Below are 22,207 nucleotides of genomic sequence, written 5' to 3' on the forward strand. Positions count from 1 at the left end.
AGTGGTATCTGCCAGTACCCACTTTTCAAATCGATAGTACTGATAAATTTTGCTTTCCTCAGTTTGTCCAGTGATGCATTTACATGTGGTATCGGAAAGGCATCTTTCTCTGAGACGTCGTTTACTTTCCGGAAATCTACGCAAAACCGATATTTCTGGTCCTTTTTCTTGACCAACACGACAGGAGAGTTCCACGGGCTGTTTGATGGTTCGATGATCCCATCTTTCAGCATTTTGTCAACTTCGTCGTTCATGATTTGCTGCATTTTCGGGTTTTTCGGAAAGTAACGCGCCTTTACAGGGTCTGTTCCGGGTTTAATTTTAATTTTGTGCGTCGCACACTGGGTAGGGCCAACTATTTCTTTGTCTAGTTTGAGCCAGGTCTTTATCTCTTGTCGAGCAGTCTCCAAATCGTTTCCCATGTCTAACGCATTGAAGGATTCCGCATTGCGTTGCAACTGGTAACCTAATATCGCTAGGTTATCTACGCCGAGGAGCATATCATTTGCATAAGCTGGCATGACATGAAATGGTAGCACGTAAGAACGATTATTTTCCTGGACATTGACCCAAGCTGTACCAGATGATAGAATCACTTGATTCCCTAATGTCGATCCCCGTATCGGAGTGGGGTTATGTTTAGTGTATAGGCTCTTTTCGCGGATAAAGTCCCAGACTCGTTGGGAGACAATAGACGCGGTTGCCCCAGTATCCATCAATGCATGGATTGTTACATCACCGAGTCTAATTGCGGCGAAGGGTCGTTTCTCGCCAGGCTTCAGTGCGATTGGCTGGAAGTGCCCGGTTGAGGCTCTGGGTTGGTCGGCGTAGTGTCCTTTCTCTGCAGTGATGCTCCCTGTGGGTTCAAGGGCCGGTTTTGGGAGCGCGTACCGGTCCTCGCGGCGTTTCCCTGGTAGGGGCAGCAATCGCGAGAATACGTGTCCATTTTTCCGCATCGCATACAAAACTTTACCGCTCGATTCGTACATTGTTCTCTGGTGTGCCCCTTTTGGCGGCATCGCCAGCAACAATCACGCCAATTATATTCAAAAATCTCCACGGGTGCCGGTTCGACAGGTTTCGCGGGCTTTCGATTGAACACAGGTTCCGTTTTCCGGGGTGCTTGCCTGGTCTCTTTGACCGCGGGGGGTCTTTCTTGACTGACGAGTTGCTCGTACTCTCTTGCAAGCCGTAAAAGTCCTGGAACGTCAGCGAACTCTGTGCGCTTCATGTAACGTCGGTATTCTGGTCTCATGTTCTGATATAGTCGGTTGAGACGGGCCGAGTTCGACATCTGGCCATGTCTTCGCATCAACGTTTGCAGTCTTGTTGCATATTCTGCCGTAGTTTCGGTTTCCCCCTGTACATTGTTCCGGATCTGCTCTTCCAGCTCGAGTTCGAGGCCCGGGGGCAAGTAAAAAGATTTCAGGTCTGACACAAAATCTTCCCAAGAGTTCCAGTCTCTCTTGTTGTTGCGATACCAGAGCAGAGCCTTTTCGCGCAACAATATTGGAACGCGTGGCAGCAGGTGGTCCATCTCGAACCCATAACTTTCTGCCATTTCCCCCAGCCGCTCTAAAAAGTCTTGGACGTCACGCTCTCCCTTGAACACGACGTTCCACTTCCGCACCAGGTCCCTCCTGTGGAGTTCAACGGAATCATCCCCAAGTGATGAGTGAAAATGTTGATCGGGCTTGGGGGTTCCTGAGAACGGATTGCCTGGCCTGGCTGGGCTCACGAGGACGTCTATGCGTCCTGACCGGCGATTTCCGTCTTCGTCTCCTCGCCGCACGTTTTCTGCGCACGGAACACGGTCACGGTTACTGCTGTGAGTGTTATTATGTGCCTCTTGCTCCCCCTTCCTCTGCTGTTCAGCCTCGTACCTCCTTCGTGTTTCGTTCGTGTCGAGCTGACGTTCGTGAGCTCGTTGCTCCTCCTTCTCGCGCAACAGTCGCGCCCTTATTTCCCCGCGCAATCGGTCGCGTAGCTCCTTTTCGGCTTCGGCTTCAGCCTCGCGTGCTAACCGTGCGCGTTCCTCCCGTTCTATTCTTTCTCTCTCCCTCCGCTCCTTTTCCTCCGCCTCGATCCGCTCGCGTTCTTCCGCCTCGATCTCGGCTCGCAATCGTTTCTCCTGTGCACGTCCTTGCCGGGCAGTCTGTGCTTCGGGTGACGTGCTCTCGCCCTCTGGCTCCTCGCCTGAGGGTTGCTCATCTTCATTCCCGGATTCCTGCTCGTCTATTTCTTCAGGCAGATCGTCCAGATTCTCCAGGTTGTCCAATTCCATCTCGGACCGGTCGAGATCACTCAGCAGTTGGTCATATCGACCTGCGCGACCCGCATTCGCTGCTCGCGATTTGTTAAGCGCGGTTTTTAACAAAAACCGTAACTCTGGCAACGTCGCCTTTGGTTCGATTGCCACCTGATACTTTTCTAGTTCGCTAATGACCGCGTCTTTTCTGAGCGACCACAGCCACGTTTGCGTCCCCGCTTTCTTACTCATTTTAGCTGAAAACCGGAGAAACTAACTAAAACCGGAAATCGTACTACCCAAAATTCCCGCTACCGCGACACAAAATCAAGGTCCCTGTTCGAGCGCCATAAATTTGTAACGGGTAATTTTTCAGTGTTTTCTTTTAAGTTTCTAAACCAAAGTGTTTGATAGAACAAAAAGAAATAATTGATACTGCGACACAAACACCCCCGTTGCTCGAATCTGAAGCTCGCCGGAGTCCAGGGTCAAAACGGGGATAGGACTAATATACAAAACCAAACAAAGTAATAAATGTCAAGAAAACTTAATTACTTATAAATGGCATAACAGATATTAAATCTAAAGAAATAATTCGAGAGATCAAACAGGTTGTGTTAACGATAAAATAGTATTTTTATTTATCACAATCAGTTAAATACGTGAAGAAAATTTACAAATAACACAAAACAAATGAAATATTCTAACTCCTATCAACGAACAATGAGTTTTACATACGCGTGCCTTCGTCGGCAACGAAGATCCGATCAAACGTGGTCTTTACAAAATTCCAAACACTCTCGCACTCGTCAAAATCGCGAACTACGGTTCCAAAAGCTGGTTCCCCACTCCCCAGGAGACTAGTCGTCACCCCTGGGCCTAAATCTCTACCCTGAGAGCGAATGGAGAATGTCCTCTTCGCCCCCACCTGCACGGCGTGTGATTACCTACTGGTTTTTTGACAGAGGGTCAAAAATCCAGGGAGTCGAATCTTCCTTAGAGTATAAAGGTATTTACCCGTGTTCAAGACGAACCGAGGTAATGTCCCTTCTTGCTGTTAATGATGGAAGAATATTCACCTCAATAACACTCTGTCACAAGACTCACCTTTTCGTGCCAAATTTTCGGGCCTTATTATTTTTCCAACCATTCTCTTCTAACGAAACAGAATAATCGTTTTTGCCATCTATCTATTGTTTGTAAACTACTTATTTAATTGGCAATTCCCTCATTATCTATCCCTTCGCTGTCTCAAATTCTCAGTTTCGAAATTCGATTTGACTATTTTAATCGGTCTTCCTTCATTCTCTGATCATTCTTTGCTTTTCCATACTAAATATCGCCCGGGACTTAGAATATTTTCGCTCGTTTAAATTATTACAAGTTTTCTTCAATCTAATCAATCTTAAAATTATAAACAAAACGCCGTGACAATTTTAGTGGACAATAAACTTTGACTTATAATAAAGGAAATATTTTTCGCATCAGTCCTGGCAAAATTATAAATCAAAATAACAAAATATCTCAAAATTAAATAATAATATGCCAATAATTAATAATTATTGTCTGAGATCTCTTGGTTAAATACTATGAACTAAGTCCAATATAATAGTAATTTGATAAATCATAAACAAAATAATACTCGTTCGTAATAATAATGGTATAACTAATAATAGTTATAGTACTGATCACTAATAACATAAAAAAGAAATATAATCACAATTAATAATCGTCGTAGACAAAATAATATCTTATAACTAAAACGCTTCATCCGAATAAATGTTTATAATTGCTAATTATTAGCCCGTCTAGAATTCGCCGTTCATAACTAAACATTAAACACTAATTGTTTTAAACAAAACGCTATTCGCTAACCAAAATAATTTTAGAATTAATAGTCAAAACAAAATTGAATAATAATATTTTCACACGTCTTTGGTGATAATATAACCAATAATCAAAATAATAATACTGAACTCGTAACTAAACAATTTAAATCAAGGAAAACGGACTATTTACATTGTATATCAATAAATTTTAAGAAATTACGCCCGTCGAAGTATCAGGCGATCATAACAGACGAAGAGTAGGTAGCCGCCGTTGTTTCCCTCCTTGTCCCTTCTTCCGCGCCCTACTCCTCAGCTGTCCTGCACTGGCCATCTGCCCTCTCTCTCTGACTCAGTCCCATTTCCCTATATTTCGGTCACACCCCTCTTTCCTTGAAAAGAAAAGTGGTGAACCAGTTTGCCACTTTTCTTTAGGTGTACCTGGCCAACCGATCTTCTAGACGTTCCTCGGTCAATTTCAGTGTCGGCTTCGGCTGGTTCCTCGTCCCTATAAAAATATTTATATATATATATATATATATATATATAAATATTTCTTGATTTTTGCAGTAAAAAAAATTTTTAATTCTTGAAAAGTTGAAAAATACAATACATATCCACCAAAATCAGAACTACAGCATCTTAAAGAAGCTTTTCTGTATGATAGGAAAATGTACTTTGTCATCCGACGTAAGAGTAATCCGATTTAGATGCATTTAAAGTAATGCATTACTCGAGGGTTTACAAACTGCGTTAGTTACATTCATTCGAGTAGCATACATAAGTATAAAAGTATAAAAGCTGTCGGATACGAAACACACACACACACACGCGCGCGCGCGCGCGCGCGCACGCACGCACACACACGAGCACCGTACTGGCCAGTTTAACATTCAAATTCGGTCGAAACTGCTCTATATAAAGGAAAATAGTATTTAGTTCAGATACCCAGCAGTTTTACGTCTTTTAACTCTGCTCGTCATAAACCGATGCTTACATGAACCGATACGGATGCTAAATGCTATTAGAGAATTTATACTCTCATCATTTTTATAAGAATATTTAGTAACACGATAAATCTTTTAGGTATAATTAAAAATTTTAAGGTTTATTCTTAGAGTTTAATGCAATTCTTAAAACTCAGAAAAAAATTTTTGTATCATTTTATGAAATTTCAATACTGTGCGGAGCCATAAAAATAGTTATTTTTCCCAATGTAGACTGGAAAAAATTCTTTTATGTGCTCATATCAGGCTATGAGAATTGAAAAAACAATTTGTTATAACTTTTTAGTTTTGTATTTTATACAGAAATATAAACGTCAATAAATGTGTCGAATAGAACAAAAATTGGTCAAGTCATTAAGTAAACTTAACACCAGCGTCAGATTAGCTTTTCAGGACCGTCGATAAATGATTTTTTATTTTGTAATTTAATTAATCATCTTGTATTGAGATGATTTAATGATTATGCTCCGTCTATTAGAGATTTTTAATACTAGCCTAGTTCAAAAAATTAAATGTGGACATATCAAGTCACATCAGAACATATCAAGCCGAATATGCACTGATAAGGTAATTTATGGGCTAACATAGACAATTCAATATCAGTCTGTATATGGCAGTTTTTAGCAGCGAAAGTCGCGTATTAGTTTTATTTTATGAATTCTTATTACCGACTTCGGCTATGCTACCATAGTAATTATTAGCACGGTACATTGATAAAAATCCTATAACAATCTAACTGATTCCTTCTCTGCATCCTTGAATTTATTATCTTTAATATATTTATTATTCAACTATATGAAGTTATACATAGATAAATAAATGAATAAATAAGTAAAGTTCTATTATGTGTATGGGGCCTTGTGAATTAAACTATAGCTCGTTCATTAATAATTTCACTCAATGTATCTTTTGTATTATTACGCGTACTCAACTATTCTGTTAACAATTTATCTGTGATATTTTTATGAATAAATGGACAAAACACGAAATAAGTGTTTATAAACACTATTATATAAAGTTATATGGACATCTAGATTCACCAAAATAAATACACTAGTCACAAAAATTAAGGGATATAAAAAAAATTCCAAATTTTTTGGTGATTTTCAGCGAGCTGTAACTCCGAGGAAAATGATCGCACAGAAAAAAAAAAAAGCAAATTGTAGCTCCAAGTGTCTAGTTTTTAGATATGACCATGAAAATTTTTTGTCATCGTCAGGTCTGGAGAAATCCTAAGAAAACTACTGAAAAAAAATTTTTCGAAATTTTTTTCGTCTTAAAAAAGGTCTACGGGCTTCAAAAAATTTTTTCGATTGTTTCGTTTAAAAGCTCTTTTAGTAAATTTAATACCCTTTAATTTGACGTAATCAAAAAGCCTGTACGATAATTTGCCGCGGAGTTATCGTCAATCAAAGCAAAAAAGTTTTTTTGACTTTGGAAATCAATAACTCTGGAAATAATGACCGTATAGGAAATCGAAGGAGGGTTTTGAAAACTACACAATATTCTCTATAAGAGAACGTAAACCCCTTTTGAAGAAAAAATTTTTTTTGAATTGAAAACTCGGACTGAAAAAAAGACAAAAATTCGCATAATTAAGGATATTGGGATAACTTGGTATAACTTTGGATAAAATGGATGAATGAAGGATATCGTTGGTAATTTTTTAACTTCAAAGTGTCCCCTAAAATCCCTAAGAAATTCAAAGCGCTGCGATTTTTTGTTCATAGTGCCCAGAAGCTTCAAATTCTGTGTTTTCGCAAAAATCACCATTATGAGCAATTTTGTGATTTTTATTCATTTTTCCATTGAAAAAAATTTTTTTTTTCAAAATTCTTTATTTTTTCGATCAAAGAGATTGATTTTTCAAGAAATTTGAAAAAAAAAAAAAAAAATTTCAATTTTTTCGAAAATTTTTTCGAAATTTTTTTATCAAATTTTTTTTTTTAATTTTTTTTTTTTTATCGTCTTCAGAATGCTTCACTATTGTCAAAAAAATTAACTCAATTTTTTCTGTCTGCTACAACTGCCTTAGTTTTAAATCTCATTTTAAAAATTCAATAAAAACAAATTGATATACCCCCGCGGAGTTCGGCTTTTCCTCACACAAAACTTGAATTTTACGTTTTCTTTTTAGCCTAAATTCCTTACGTGAATTTTATGTAAGCTTTTCTTTGATAAGCACCTTTTGATATGCCTCGTCGACATTTAGCTGCCACAGATGTGGCTCGCATTGTTACCCTCCTTCAAGAGGGCTACAGTCAGGTGGAAGTAGCAGCTTCTATGGGAGTGAGCCAGTCCGTTATCAGTCGGGCCTATGCCCGATTTAACGCGACTCAAAGTTACGATCGTCGTCCGGGTCAAGGTAGACTACGAATCACTACCGAGCGTGATGATCGAGCTATCATTCGAGCAGCTCGTCGAAACCCTACTGCGCATGCCCACACGATCGCTCATCAATTTCGCAATCGTCGACAACGTCCTCCCCAACAACACATATCGGCATCGACGGTTCGAAATCGCTTTCGAGAGCAAGGACTACGCGCTAGACGCGCAAATCGCGTGCCTATGCTCACTCCACGACATCGCCGAGCCCGATTGGCCTATGCTCATGATCATCACCATTGGGGTCGTAGACAGTGGACCAGTGTATTATGGACTGACGAATCTCGATTTTGTCTTCATGGCAGCGATAGACGATCTCTCGTTTGGCGCCATCATGGAGAACGAGATCGGGATGGTTTTACGAGACCAGTTACAGCTTTCAATGGTGGATCAGTCATGGTGTGGGCAGGCGTGTCCTTCAATACCAGAACCCCGTTGGTCATCGTTCGTGGGACGTTGACTGCCGATAGGTACGTCGACGAAATTCTGGAGCCACACGTCCTGCCTATGCGCACACGCATGGGGGCAAGACGGTTCATTTTGATGCAGGATAATGCTCGTCCTCACACTGCAGTTCGTACGCGAACTTTTCTCCGCGCCAACAACGTAACAACGCTTAATCATCCAGCGATGAGTCCTGATTTGAACCCAATTGAGCATGTTTGGGACATGCTTGGGCGTCGATTGCGGCGAGACTATCCGCAACTGCACAATCTTCATCAGTTGACTCAAGCGTTGTTACGTTGTTGGCAAGGAATTTCGCAACGTGATATTCGACGATGCATCAACATGCAAGAGCGTTTACGAGCTGTGATTCGGAACAGAGGTGGCAATACACGGTACTGAGCAGTTACTGCCGTGCGTACAGAGGTCATTCGGCAGCTGCAAACAGACAAACACGCAGGCAAAGACACACACACACACACACACACACACACACACACACACACACACGTTTGTGAGAAGCGTAAATCCGACCGAGCAACCTCCACGTGGTACGCTTTGGGTAACGCTAATGCCGGCGGTAAAACAACAGTCGAAAAAATTGAGAAAATTTCGAAAAAATTTTCGAAAAAAATTGAAATTTTTTTTTCAAATTTCTTGAAAAATCAATCTCTTTGATCGAAAAATAAAGAATTTTGAAAAAATTTTTTTCAATGGAAAAATGAATAAAAATCACAAAATTGCTCATAATGGTGATTTTTGCGAAAACACAGAATTTGAAGCTTCTGGGCACTATGAACAAAAAATCGCAGCGCTTTGAATTTCTTAGGGATTTTAGGGGACACTTTGAAGTTAAAAATTACCAACGATATCCTTCATTCATCCATTTTATCCAAAGTTATACCAAGTTATCCAAATATCCTTAATTATGCGAATTTTTGTCTTTTTTCAGTCCGAGTTTTCAATTCAAAAAAATTTTTTTCTTCAAAAGGGGTTTACGTTCTCTTATAGAGAATATTGTGTAGTTTTCAAAACCCTCCTTCGATTTCCTATACGGTCATTATTTCCAGAGTTATTGATTTCCAAAGTCAAAAAAACTTTTTGCTTTGATTGACGATAACTCCGCGGCAAATTATCGTACAGGCTTTTTGATTACGTCAAATTAAAGGGTATTAAATTTACTAAAAGAGCTTTTAAACGAAACAATCGAAAAAATTTTTTTGAAGCCCGTAGACCTTTTTTAAGACGAAAAAAATTTCGAAAAATTTTTTTCAGTAGTTTTCTTAGGATTTCTCCAGACCTGACGATGACAAAAAATTTTCATGGTCATATCTAAAAACTAGACACTTGGAGCTACAATTTGCTTTTTTTTTTTTTTCTGTGCGATCATTTTCTTCGGAGTTACAGCTCGCTGAAAATCACCAAAAAATTTGGAATTTTTTTTATATCCCTTAATTTTTGTGACTAGTGTATTTAATGTAGTGATAAAGTTGATTATTTTACATAAGTTCTAAGGATTTTTAGCAAATTATCACAATAAAAACTCGATGGAATTTAAATCGTACATTTTTAAAAACTTAATATTAAATAATTTTTTTCTTTGCAATTTCCAAAATATATCATTAAAACATTAATTTGAATGAAATTGTTAACTTTCATGCGAGAGTCACGATCAAAATGCAATATTCTACGATTATCAATTTATAGTTAATTTGTAGCTAATTTGTTTATAGTATCTAAATTAATTTAAGATAAGACTAAGTAACATTCCACACAACTTTAATTTCTATAAATTTCAGTAAAATTTACTCCTCACCAAGTTAAAATTAAAAATAGTAATTATTATCAGAACAGTAACAGTATCATTAACGATTTTATCAAAAATAAGCCAACTATGTAAAATGTTGAACTATAAAATTTTATTTTTTCTTAGTAAAATGTTATTAAAAAATTTGATGTAAATTTTGCACCCTTAACTAACTAAAAAAAATAAAACATCCAGTAAAATAATAGATAAATACATTTTTATGTCTGAAAAGACCAATAAAGGATGAAACTAATTAATCTGTTGTTGTTATTGTTTTATATCTACGGTCGTTAAACATATTAAGTAATAAATTTTATAAACAAGAAAGTGACTGTTGAGGACATTAATACGGCAGATGATATTTATGTAGAATGTGATTGCACACAGTTGAATGGATTCGATTACAAGTTGAAGTCGAAGGTGTATTAGCTGGAAAGTATATATCGATAAAAAATGATAATAGTAAATAACAAAACGACCTTTATATAATGCAAGGTAAATCCTATCAACTTGACACCAAAAATTTATGAGCTCATTTGTTGAAATGAGGGGGAAGCTGTACTAGCTACACAGAAATATATATTCGCATATTTATATATATTAAATAAATAGTATCAGTATTATTGCTGCGTCGATAAAAGTGAAAGGTCCTCTCTATATAATGTGTAACCTTGTGCTGTGTATATCTAAGTAGTACTCGCGAATTCCAACGCTACCCACGTTCACAAATTAGTATTGAAAGTTTCTTCAACCAATGAAATCTAAGATCTCACATCTGAGATCTAAGTGAGTGGTAGAGTGATGATGAAAATATACATATAAGCTCTCATTTAACAGTTAATCCTCCGACACTCTACCTTCTCAAGTTTACTGCTTCTTTTATAGCATAATCTTCCTCTCGTCCTTCTATTATCTTTATTTTCTATTTTATTTATCGAGATTAATAAACTATTCGAGTTTATCGATGGTATGCTAATTATTGTAGTATTTTATTTTATTTCTTTATTGGAATAAAAATATCAATAATAATGGCAATAGTCACTTTACTTACTTTGTATGGTTTGAGCATCGATCGTAAATCTCCCGACTCGTTCAATTGTTCAATCGCATCTGCATCCTGAAATTTTAAAAAATTTATTAATTATTCACAGGTTTATGTTCTTTTGGTTTTTTTTTCTTTTTTAGTGATTAATCACTAACTATACATTTACACACTTCGAAAGTTATCATTTTTCTTTTTTAATGAGGAAATTTTTTTTATGGACAGTGAAAAATTTATATGCTTCTAATTCTAAGTTTTATTGTTATGTGGTTATTTTTATTATTATTATTATTATTATTATTTGTATTTAATTTTTTAATTACATTTTTTACGAATGACAAAGCAAATTTTCAATTATAAATCAAACAAACTCGATTCAAAACTTTTCCACTCTCAAAAAATTTTCTGTCAACCACCGTACTTCTCGGGTCATAAAATCCCTTCCCCGGCATTCAGGGGGCTCATGACGTCACGGGACCTCAAGAACAACGTTAAGTGTTAGCAGAGGCTAACACCTTCGCGAGTCAAGGAGCACGCGGCAGATTTTCCTCAGCTTTTGAGATGTACACACCACCAGTTTACGATTCTTGTCCTACTGTTTTTATTTAACTCGTATTATTGTAATTGCGGAGTACTATCTTGATATTTATATTTACTAGACATAACATGCTCGCTTCGCTCACTTTCATTTTTTGAAAAATCCCGCCACTATCTCAGTTGACCAATCAACAACCGAATAAAATAGTCACAGAAGTGACGTAAAACAAAACGACATCCGGCAATCAACTTTTTAGAAGAGGATACACAAATTTAATTGATTGTATCACATTACTGATAACTACATTCTACGGGCTTTATTATTTATTGTGATACTCAATTAACTTCATTCGGATATTGTAAAGAGTATACTTATAGCTTAAATAAATTGTTGAACTAAAAAAATAGACTACTACATACTGTATCATTAAATAATTATAACATGCGCATATTACTCATAATATGCGGATTTTGTATTACAACAATTCGAAAAGTCAGTTCAAGTACTGGTCCCATTTTTATAAGTGTTCACGTACTGGGTACTCTACCTTACTCGGTTGAAAAATAAAATTAATGAATGTTGATTTTTTTTTATCTCCACCCAAGAGTTATTATTTATTCATTCAAGTTTAACGTTTTATTTAATCAAGAGATGTAAATATTTTGAAACAAGACTAAAACTTTTAAAAGAAATATTTACTTGAACCAAGTAATGCTATTTTTTTTTGTGTATTATCTTTGTTATTATCACCAGCTTGTGAGTGATTCGTACAATTATAATATATATTGTGAGCAATCAGGATGTTGTCATGTAAAAAATTATAGGACATGTCTAGTGTCCATGCAGAGTAGATTTAAGGCCCTTACATTCACGTGGCGTGGATTTATCAGGACTTTATTGTGTGTGAATAGACACTTCTAAAATGATATTTCGTTAAAGGCTCGGCAAAATATTTATAGTTTGATGTATATGATCATTTTTCTTCATTTATATTTCACAATTCTTTTTTTAATTTGCTACGTTTATTCTTTCATTTAAAATTTTAAATAAAAAGTTTTCAACTCCTCTGAATTTTATTTTAAAAAAATTTATTAACAGGAACATTAAATCTATGAATTTACTATAATTCCTCCTGTGGCAAAAGCCGTCTAAATGCAGCTGGAAAAAATTCATATTACAAGCATAAATATAGCCGAGATATTAATTAAATTTTTGTAAAATAAAATTATTCAACATTTACTTTTTTTTTTTTTTTTTTTTTTTTTTTTTTTTTTTTTTTTTAAGTTAATTAAATAGAATAAGTGAAATAATTAAAATAAAATTGAAGGCTTGTCTACTATGATAACAAATCTGGTAAAACCAAGACTAGATAATAAAATAAGAGCATCCACTTAGTATCTCATCATTATCATTATTTTTATTATTATTAGATAGATCTTTTAATCGTAGTCGTGTAAAAGAGTAATAAATGTGACGTTGTGATTGTGGAATGTTTGCTTATTCTTATTCAACTGTAAATACTTTATGTGTGTTATATCAGCCTACTAACATATCTTTCTCTTCTCTATACATATGCATTTATAAAATCTTAATCTTAATTTTAATATATATATTAGAGTGCTTCATTTGAGACGACTATTTTTTTTTCACTCCATTGACGAAATATTGTTCTAAACAGAAAAAAAAAATTCTCACCAAAAGATAGTTCTTAATTTCAATTTTAAGTACGCGCTGAATGAATTTAAAGTTTTCCCATATAATTAATCGGTGAAAATCATTTTTTTGCTTAAATTATCTATAGCATTTCACGATGTTCATTTGACCATGGGTGGAAGCTGTAGAGGGATCCTTCCTCTTTAAAAACTCTGACAGCTTATTTCCAATTTATGAACTATCTCGCCAATAAAAAATCGCATATTCGATTTTTGCTCAAAAGTCGTGGTTTTTGATTTTTTCTCTTAAACTATTGATCTGACACCAAAAACGCAAAGGACGTTTTTTGTAAAAAATTTAATTTTCTACAAGATAAATTGATAGCTGAACCCTACGAATGAGTTGCCTCTGAGATGGATTTAATTAATTACAATAAAAAGATAAACGACACTATTTTATCGTAATTTTTATACTTTTTAATAAAACAACAGTTGAAAAAATAAAATTATAACATTATATATTTTTATAATCAATAATTGTAATATCGTTATAATGCCTAAATTTTAAAAATTTTGAAATATCTTACAACTATTCCAATAAATATAGTTATTACATAGAATATATTCAAAATTTATAGTCATACATAACACCGGCATAGAAAAAAAAAGTCGTATGCACTTTGGACAGGACCTACCTACCGAAATGTATATTCACCCATGGGTGAATTCAGTGCACTGAATTCAAATTTCAAGTCCGTTCGGCCCGGTCACCCTCCAATTTTGAGCAAAATGCAAAAAACTCTAAAAAATTGCAAAAAAACTGCAGTCACAGCAATGAAAACAATGTTGTGAACCCAGATCAAGTATACTTTTTGTGTATTTCAATTTACTGAATCTAAATCTGAACGTCAATTAGCCTAGTGCCCCGTTAACGTTTTAAAATCTCAAAAATCTCAAAAAACCAAAAAAAAAAATCGGAAAAATTGCAGTTACAAATATGAAAAAAAAAAAAAAAACGCTATAAAACATGATTAAATACTTTTCTTGTAATTAAGTTAAGAATCTGAAAATATAAAAAATTTTAATTGCCTAGTAAATCAAAATAATTCGTCGCTTCATATAAATTCATGCAATACTATCCATACTTAAATTCTATTGATTTGGAAAGAATAACTTTGAAAAAAATATAGGACTCAGAACCAAGCCGAGACTCGAATCCGGACCTCCCTAATTACACGTTCAGAGTTCTACACTTAAGCTACCGGTCCGTTCACTACACACCTAATTTGAGTAAAAAATTCTCATGCAAGCTATCTTGATTCCGCAAGATAACCAGAGTTCTGTAATATAAAATCCACGATTGAGATTATTATTTAGTACTGAAATTATTGAAAATAATGGCTTCTGATTCATTATTAGTTAAGATTCGAGCGCGAGTAATTTAAATTTCTAATATGAAATTAAAAGCAAGTAAAAATTCAACGAAAAAAATTTTTTAATAAACGCTCTCCAATTACTTATTCGTTTATAAAAAATAAATGAATAAAATAAATGTCAAGGCTTACAATTCTTTAAATAACATAAAAGTGTTATTTTATACTTTGTGGAAAATGTAAATAACCATAACCGGAATAACTCGGGTATAGTACTAGATGTACGCAATTAGGATTCGATTTGTTTAAAAATCGATAATAATTATTGGTTGTAAAATAGAAAAAAAATAAAAATAGTGTCGTGGTGAAACACGAAATAGAAGAATTAAATGAAATTCTATTCTCGTGAGAGATATGTGGGTGAGTTTTAACGCAGAAGCTAATCCCTTGTGGACAGATTTGAATTAAAAAAAAAAATCCCCCAAAACTGTATCGTAGTTCAATTTTATTTATTTTATTTACAATTTTAACTTGTACTTGTTTGTTACCTTTTTTTTTTTTTTTTTTTTTTAATTCAAACTTTCTGTATGCTATTAAAATTTATCTGACAATTAGGTAGGAAAAAATAAAATTATTTATTACTTATAGAGAATAAATAGAGTTGGATGTATCCGGTAAAGTTGTTGCTCCCACCCAAAAATCTTGCAAACGACTTGTGTAGACTTTGCTCAGTGTAGAGAACAGAGTACTCTACGGAAGAGTACACAGCTCTATTTCACCATCACCAGTACTATTATATGTCAATATATATATACTATACATGCAATTTGTAGATGATCTTTTGCGCAATACAATGATGCATTATATTGTAGAAAATACTGTTTACCGGTAAACGTTTGCCTACGACAGAGAATCACGTAGTTAGTTGCGTGGAAACAAAGTACACACTCATTGTCAGCTACTTATTATTTTCTCAACTGTCGATAGAATTTTTCTAAAGGTCACCTGTTAGAAGCAAGGATATTGGTCATTTTTGACGTCACCAGATCTGTCATATTATGCACTCCGGAAAATAAATCTTCCGGTCTATAGCTTCTCCAAGAAAAAATTTAATTTTAAAAGAGGAAGCTTATTTTTAGTCTCGTGTATCCGCAATAAATTATTGAGCTATAAATTAAATTATTCAATCGAAAAGAAAGAAAAAATATAATAAATTAAAATTGAAACATGGAATTTTTGTTTTCGAAAATTTATACACGAAAGAATAATGTATGTCGACCAAGAATTGTTAATAAAAAAATCCATTCGGCAGCCGAAATGGAAGTAGATTTCGTGAAGAATAGAAAAAAAACTACTAGGATTGCATTACAAAAAAAAAAAAAAAAACAGTGCAACAGCAAATTTCATAATTGGCATAGTGCACTAAGATAATTTTGAGACTACACATATGATATGGTACTCAAATTGAAGCAAATTTAAAGAGCTTTCAGATGCAATGTACAGAAATTCAATAAGTATCCCGTTCACAAGTTATTCGAGTAAGAAAGTGAAGAAATATGAATTTTTATGATTTTGAAAATTTTGAAATCCTGGCATTTCTAAATTACTTGACCAATTAGACCGATTTGACTTATATTTTTAAATACGACTAAAAAAAAAGTTGTTAAAAAAACTGAAATAAAAAAAAATAAACAAATGCATATCTTGACATTAGAATAAAAATAATTATAAAATAAAGTATTTATGTAATGATGACATTTGTTAAAATTGGTGCATCGTGCTCATGAAGTAGCAAATTCTTAATTTTAAGGCTTGTTCATTTATCTATTATATATTTGTTTACGATATTTATGAAGCTATAAAATTTAAAGACACAGGCCTTTTCTCAATTACAGTTCATCCAAGAACTGATTTTCCGAAATTTTACTCACGGAGAATATTACGGAGTCGATAATAATAAAAAAAATTCTTGTAAGGAATAATTCATGGAGGCTTGTGTAATGTGTAATAATAAAGGATTTTATTTTTATTTAGTTATGTACATATCGCGCTACAGATGCCATAAAGGTGTATAAAAATTATAAGGGCGCATAATAAAAATCCTATTTATTTTCTAAGTCGAAAAAAAATTTTTAGCTTGGAGAAAACGACCTTACCGATCAATTCTTAAAACTCATCAGCTCTTGAGCTCTTCGAGCTCAAAGACGTAATAACTGCAATTTTGAGCGCTTAAGTATGGAATTAGCAGAAAGTTGCAGGAATGGCCTTTAGGGTCAACCATTTTCCTAATTTTTTTTCAGTACAACTCTACTGATCAGTAAAAATTACGACGTCAGAATTTATTTTCTCTGTGTTTAAGCAAAATATTTGGATGTTATTGAAACATTTATAAATTTATGATAATTCCCGGCAATTTTCACTCTGGTTTTTTTTGCATGTTAATCATTAAATAAATATAAGTAATTATTTAATTCATTAAAGTCACATCATAGAAAATAATTCACACGTTTTGAATATCTCCACGTATTATTTTCTACTCCACTAATAAGAAGTATTTATGCATATACTACCTAGAAATGCCATTCGCTATTTAAAATATTATTGTTATTATTATTATTGTTATTTTTAGTATTATTTCACCTATAATTTTGTTGTATACACACTACACATATACTACATTATAACATACAGCGCAGAGAAGATACATCAGAGTTTATCTTTGACATTTCACGTCAACTGTTAGCTTATGCCGAACGTATCTCATTTTATTACCTCGTGTCTGGTGTTACGTAACTCGAAGATTACGACGCGAACAAGATGATAGATTAATTACATTTTTTTAATATTTTCATTTTTACTTCATTTATAAATTAAGTTCATGAGGCATTTTACACTAAATCGATTTCTTCTGAGTCCATGCCCCTTAAATTCTACTGGAAACTTGTTTTTTTCAATTAAACAAAACATTCTATTGGGCCGATAAAGAAGATTTGAAGTAAAATATTCAGTCTTCGATAGATTAGAACCACCGGTTTTGAACACTTTAGTGCTAGTTTTGGACACTTTGAAATTTAATGAGTGTGTAGAAAATTGTAACGTTAAAATAATATTATTATTATGAGTTTTTACTTATATACCGTTTTCTGGTTTTTACAAGGCTGACTGTCTCAGCGTCTCCACATATAGTCTTTTTTCAACTCTCTATTATCAACATATGCTCCCCGCTTTTATATTATCAACACAATCTTTCAACTCTTATTATCAACATATTCTCCACTTTTATTATCAATATATTCTCAACGTCTTTTTCTTTATAATCACATCTGTTCTCACTTTCAAATTCTTGCACATATCATTCATTATTCTCCATGCGGCTGTGGACCGACTTGTGCTTTCTGTACTGCATTTACCTTATCCCTCACCCCTTTCGATCGGTTGTTGGAATAGTGGCGATGGGAAAACCACAGAGAAAACCCATGCCAGTACAGTTCGGCTACCGGAGCGACCCTCGAAGGTTGGTGTTGGAACTACTCTAACAACCGTCGGGGCTCGAACCCTCGCCTCACGGCATGATGTGTGACCGAACCAATGGGATAATGACTTAGTCCGCTCGGCCATCATGCCGCTTAATGTTTAAATAATATTTTCATAGAATTTTTAAGCGCTTACATTCATACAAACAGAATTTTTGATGCTATTACGTTTATAAATTAATTATACAGTAATTTGTACATTAAATGTCCTAAAACGGTATAGCGTCCACAAACGGTATCTCTACCATATTTCTCATTTTTATTTGAGTTTATTATTGAAACGGATACATCTACCTGTTCATATTGGCCCCAGTAATTAATTAGAATTAATTAAACAAATACAATTAACTGAGGACGCCACCAAGATTTTTATCATGGTTCTTGGAACCAGACCAGAGCATGGAGTAATTCTACACGGTCGTGAGAGATTGCTAGGAAGGAATAAAAAATCATTAGTAAAAAAATTCATTCTTATAACTTATTTATTTAACCAACCCTCTGTACAATAATAAAACCCCTTTACAAAATGAGCAACACAACATTAGGCCTTATTCCCGTCTACGTCCCCGATCCGGGCGTCTACGCAGCGGTTTCCATCTTAATTACTATTCCCGGTAGTACCCTCATATGGAGCATCTATACCGCGGTTTCTAAGTGTGCCCAGGAAACAGAGGAGGATGAATCTCAAGGCAGCACTGTAATAATCATCACACGCATACGCACAATTTTATTTCCCTGGATTTTCCAAATTTAATTTTTTAATATTATATTTTCCCATTTATCCAAATTCCCATTCAAAATCATATTAACTAATTTCCTAAGTTCTAATCTCAATTTAAGCTCTTAACTTATTTAATGCCGTGGTATTAATGTCGTGGTTAAGAAAAGTTGTAGGTGTTTTAAAGGGTGTTGTCAATATGATGATAGTAGAGGTGAAAAATTTAGATAGAGAAACATGTTCTGACAGAGTAAGGTAGCATTAGTGGCCCTAAAAAAGTCAGCGTGGGACTTATTTTTATCTCATGCCATTTACTGAAGTCATAAATAATTTTTATGAGGGTTCCAAATATGAAGTAGTAGACATCTACTTAGATAAAAAAAGTAAAAGCAAAGCATTTTCTTAAATTTTGTAAAAAGAAAAATGAATAAAATAAAATATTTTTGGAAACAGGAGAATACTTGTAAAATCATAAATTTAACAGTGTGAGCAGAACTCTAGGCCAGGCTTGTAAGCCAGAGTTGATCTAGTCTTAGTTTAAGTCTGGAATAATAACACTAGCCCAAGCCTGGTTACCACGATTGACCCATGCCTGGTTACCAGGATTAGGCCATAGTTAATTTTCAAGTCTGGCCCATACCATTTGATAGAAAATGATAAAAAAAAGAATTTTTTATATGTCATTCGTTTATTTTAATTTTTATATTGAGTTAACGCAAGTTTGACTTTTAATTTAAATGTAACTTTCGCTGATTATAAAAATAAAGTAAAAATCGCATTTGCCTCAACCGAAATTCAAACCCGATCCACGCGTTTGCCAGACCGATAACTAACCCCTACATCGTACGACCGATAAGTTGATTCGCATCTCATCATTGTTATAAGCTCAATCTATATGGTGACGAAGTGTGATGGTTTATTATTTATATAATTTATGTTATTTAATATTGTATTTTGGTGAAAATTAAATATTTTTTACAATTGTTTTTTAGTTAAAAAAATGCAAGAGTTAAGTTGGATCGGCCAAGGCTTGGTTACCCACTTTTAGCCCAAGGTTGGGTTCTTTTGCCTCAGCCATTCGATGGCGAACCAGTCTTGGCCCAGGCTTGGATAATTATTGAATCGACCAAGCTTGGTTGCCCAGTACTGGGCAAGGCAAGGCCCCGTCATTCAACTCTGGCAGTTCTTACGTGGGATGTTCTTGTATCGTTGCTTAGCAGATGTTTTGAAAGTTATAAAAATTTTGTATTTAACAAACTTTTTATTTTACCGTACGTATTGTTAGTTATTTATTTCGGTCTCGAACATATCCTCGAATTGTAAAATTATTATATAAGCTTATATAAGCTCAGTAGATTAATGCTTAGATGGAAAATCGGTCTATGCCTCCACAAGCTCTTCGGCCGCGTACTTCAATCAACTTTACGGTAATATGTATAATAAACTAATATGTACATATGATGCGAAAGCAGTGCAATTACCCCAATGTGTTGACCGTCGATGAAGAGTTGTGGAACTTGTACGTAATCACTCTCCAGACGATCCTTTAATTCTGTTTGCAATCCAGAACTTCTATACAAATCACGTTCTTCATATTGTACCATGTGTGTATTGAGAATGTGACGCATTTTTAAACAAGCGAATCGTGTTTTTGGTACTACTCCCATTGATGTTGTGTACACAACAACTTTCCCGGCATCTTTTAGTCTGTAACTCTGGAATGAAACAATTTTTAAAATAAATTAATAGTTTGCTAGTGAACAGCCAGAGAAATTTATTGAGTTATTAAAGTTATTAATTAAATTGAGTATTAATTATAAAGCTATATTTTATATATCTTTTAAACTTCCTGTTTAAATGCCGATTAATAATACTTTATTTATTTTACGCACACATAAGCGATAATTATAATAATACCAATAATTCACAATAATATAATCCATCTATTATATTGTATTAAGTATGTTACAGTTTCACAATTTGCACGTCGAATAAATTCTGATGATAATTAGTTTTTAATATGGCTAACAGTTTTCGCTTTTGTACTCGATTCACGTCTTTCACACAAGTTATATTTATAATTTTGAAACTCAATAATAATTTCAACATTTTTTTACGGCGATTGCGCCGTGTTAATCAATAGATATTTCATTATTTAATGATTCATTATAATGACAAAAAGTGAAAAGAAAAAATTTGTTGATATATGAGACAATTTTCAGTCATAACTTTTGTAACAATGTACATTTCTTTTTATTTAACTTTTGGAATATGCATAGAAAAAAAAATAATCAAATGTGCGCCGATTCTTAACAATTTTCAATGTTTCCAATATTAATTTGGGTAGGAAGGTTACATATTTATATTTTTCATTTACATAACTGTTATTATCGTTTAAAACTTTTTTTTTTTTGAAATAATATGGCATATTTATTAACCCTAATCGGAGCATGTCAAACAAATAAGGACCTGAGACCGAAAAACTTTAATCGCCTTATTCTCAAAACTGTAATATTTTCAAAGTTGTCGAGCATCATTTATCAAACAACGGCTGATAAGATCAGTCTCCAATTTTGACAAAATTTTCCGAACTATGTTTTCGAGCGACTGATCCAAGAATTAATAATTCCGATAAATGTTTTATATTTTTATAAACAATTTAAGGCTAAAATTTTCATCAAAAATTTTATTTGTCAAACCGTCATTCAGTGAAAAATAAATATTTTCACATCTTCTTTAATTATTAACTAGATAAAATCTTATATTAACGAAACTCTTTCTGAATTTTAAATTTGAATGACTCAAATTGAAGATATCGTGCTCACTGTGAGACAACTTATTTTAGAGGACCTCCTAGAGAACTTCTACAGAAGCGAGACAAATTGTTATTTGAAAAAAAAAAAAGAACTTTTTAATAAAGTTAAAAGTCACTACCATACGTATATTCATTTTCACATTAATTAATTGAAAAGTCGCTTCTGAAAAAATTATTCAGAAATCGCCTTTTATGACCTTCTACATTCGTATGACTCTTTAATAAATAATCAAAAATTACACTCTTGATGAAAGTTGATAATTATATCTAACATTTTTTTGTCCAATGTTTCATTAATATAAATTTAAATATCCGATGAAAAATTTCAAAGATAATAAACAAATCAGGATTGTGTAATTTTTAAACTAGACACACATTTCAAAAAGTAAACGTCTGTATATTTAATATTTACAGTGTACAATAAAATGAAAATTACATGTTTAAAATCAACATACGCGTTATAAATAATAAGTTGATGATGATGATGATGATGATGATGATATATGATGATGATGATGATGATGATGATATATGATGATGATGATGATGATGATGATGATGATATATGATGATGATGATGATGATGATGATATATGATGATGATGATGATGATGATGATGATGATATATGATGATGATGATGATGATGATGATATATGATGATGATGATGATATATGATGATGATGATATATGATGATGATGATGATATATGATGATGATGATATATGATGATGATGATATATGATGATGATGATGATATATGATGATGATGATATATGATGATGATGATATATGATGATGATGATGATATATGATGAT

The 22,207-nt window shown here is 33.7% G+C and overlaps 1 protein-coding gene across 1 annotated transcript in view; it reads right to left on the reverse strand.

Moving 5' to 3' along the window:
* LOC141528236 (glutaredoxin domain-containing cysteine-rich protein CG31559) overlaps positions 1-20,314 on the reverse strand; it is a 31,885-nt gene extending 11,571 nt beyond the window's left edge. The window contains exons 1-2 of the mRNA XM_074244177.1: positions 20,055-20,314; positions 10,769-10,834 (exon numbers count right to left, since the gene is read on the reverse strand). Of these exons, the coding sequence (XP_074100278.1) occupies positions 10,769-10,834; positions 20,055-20,240 (252 nt within the window). The 5' untranslated portion in view covers positions 20,241-20,314. The remainder of the gene's footprint in view (positions 1-10,768; positions 10,835-20,054) is intronic.
* Between the last annotated feature and the right edge of the window lie 1,893 nt (positions 20,315-22,207).

The sequence above is a fragment of the Cotesia typhae genome, unplaced genomic scaffold (assembly GCF_013202065.1).
Source record: "Cotesia typhae breed Kobodo isofemale line unplaced genomic scaffold, CoteBio_Ctyphae contig_43, whole genome shotgun sequence".
NCBI classification, from domain to species: Eukaryota; Metazoa; Arthropoda; class Insecta; order Hymenoptera; family Braconidae; genus Cotesia; species Cotesia typhae.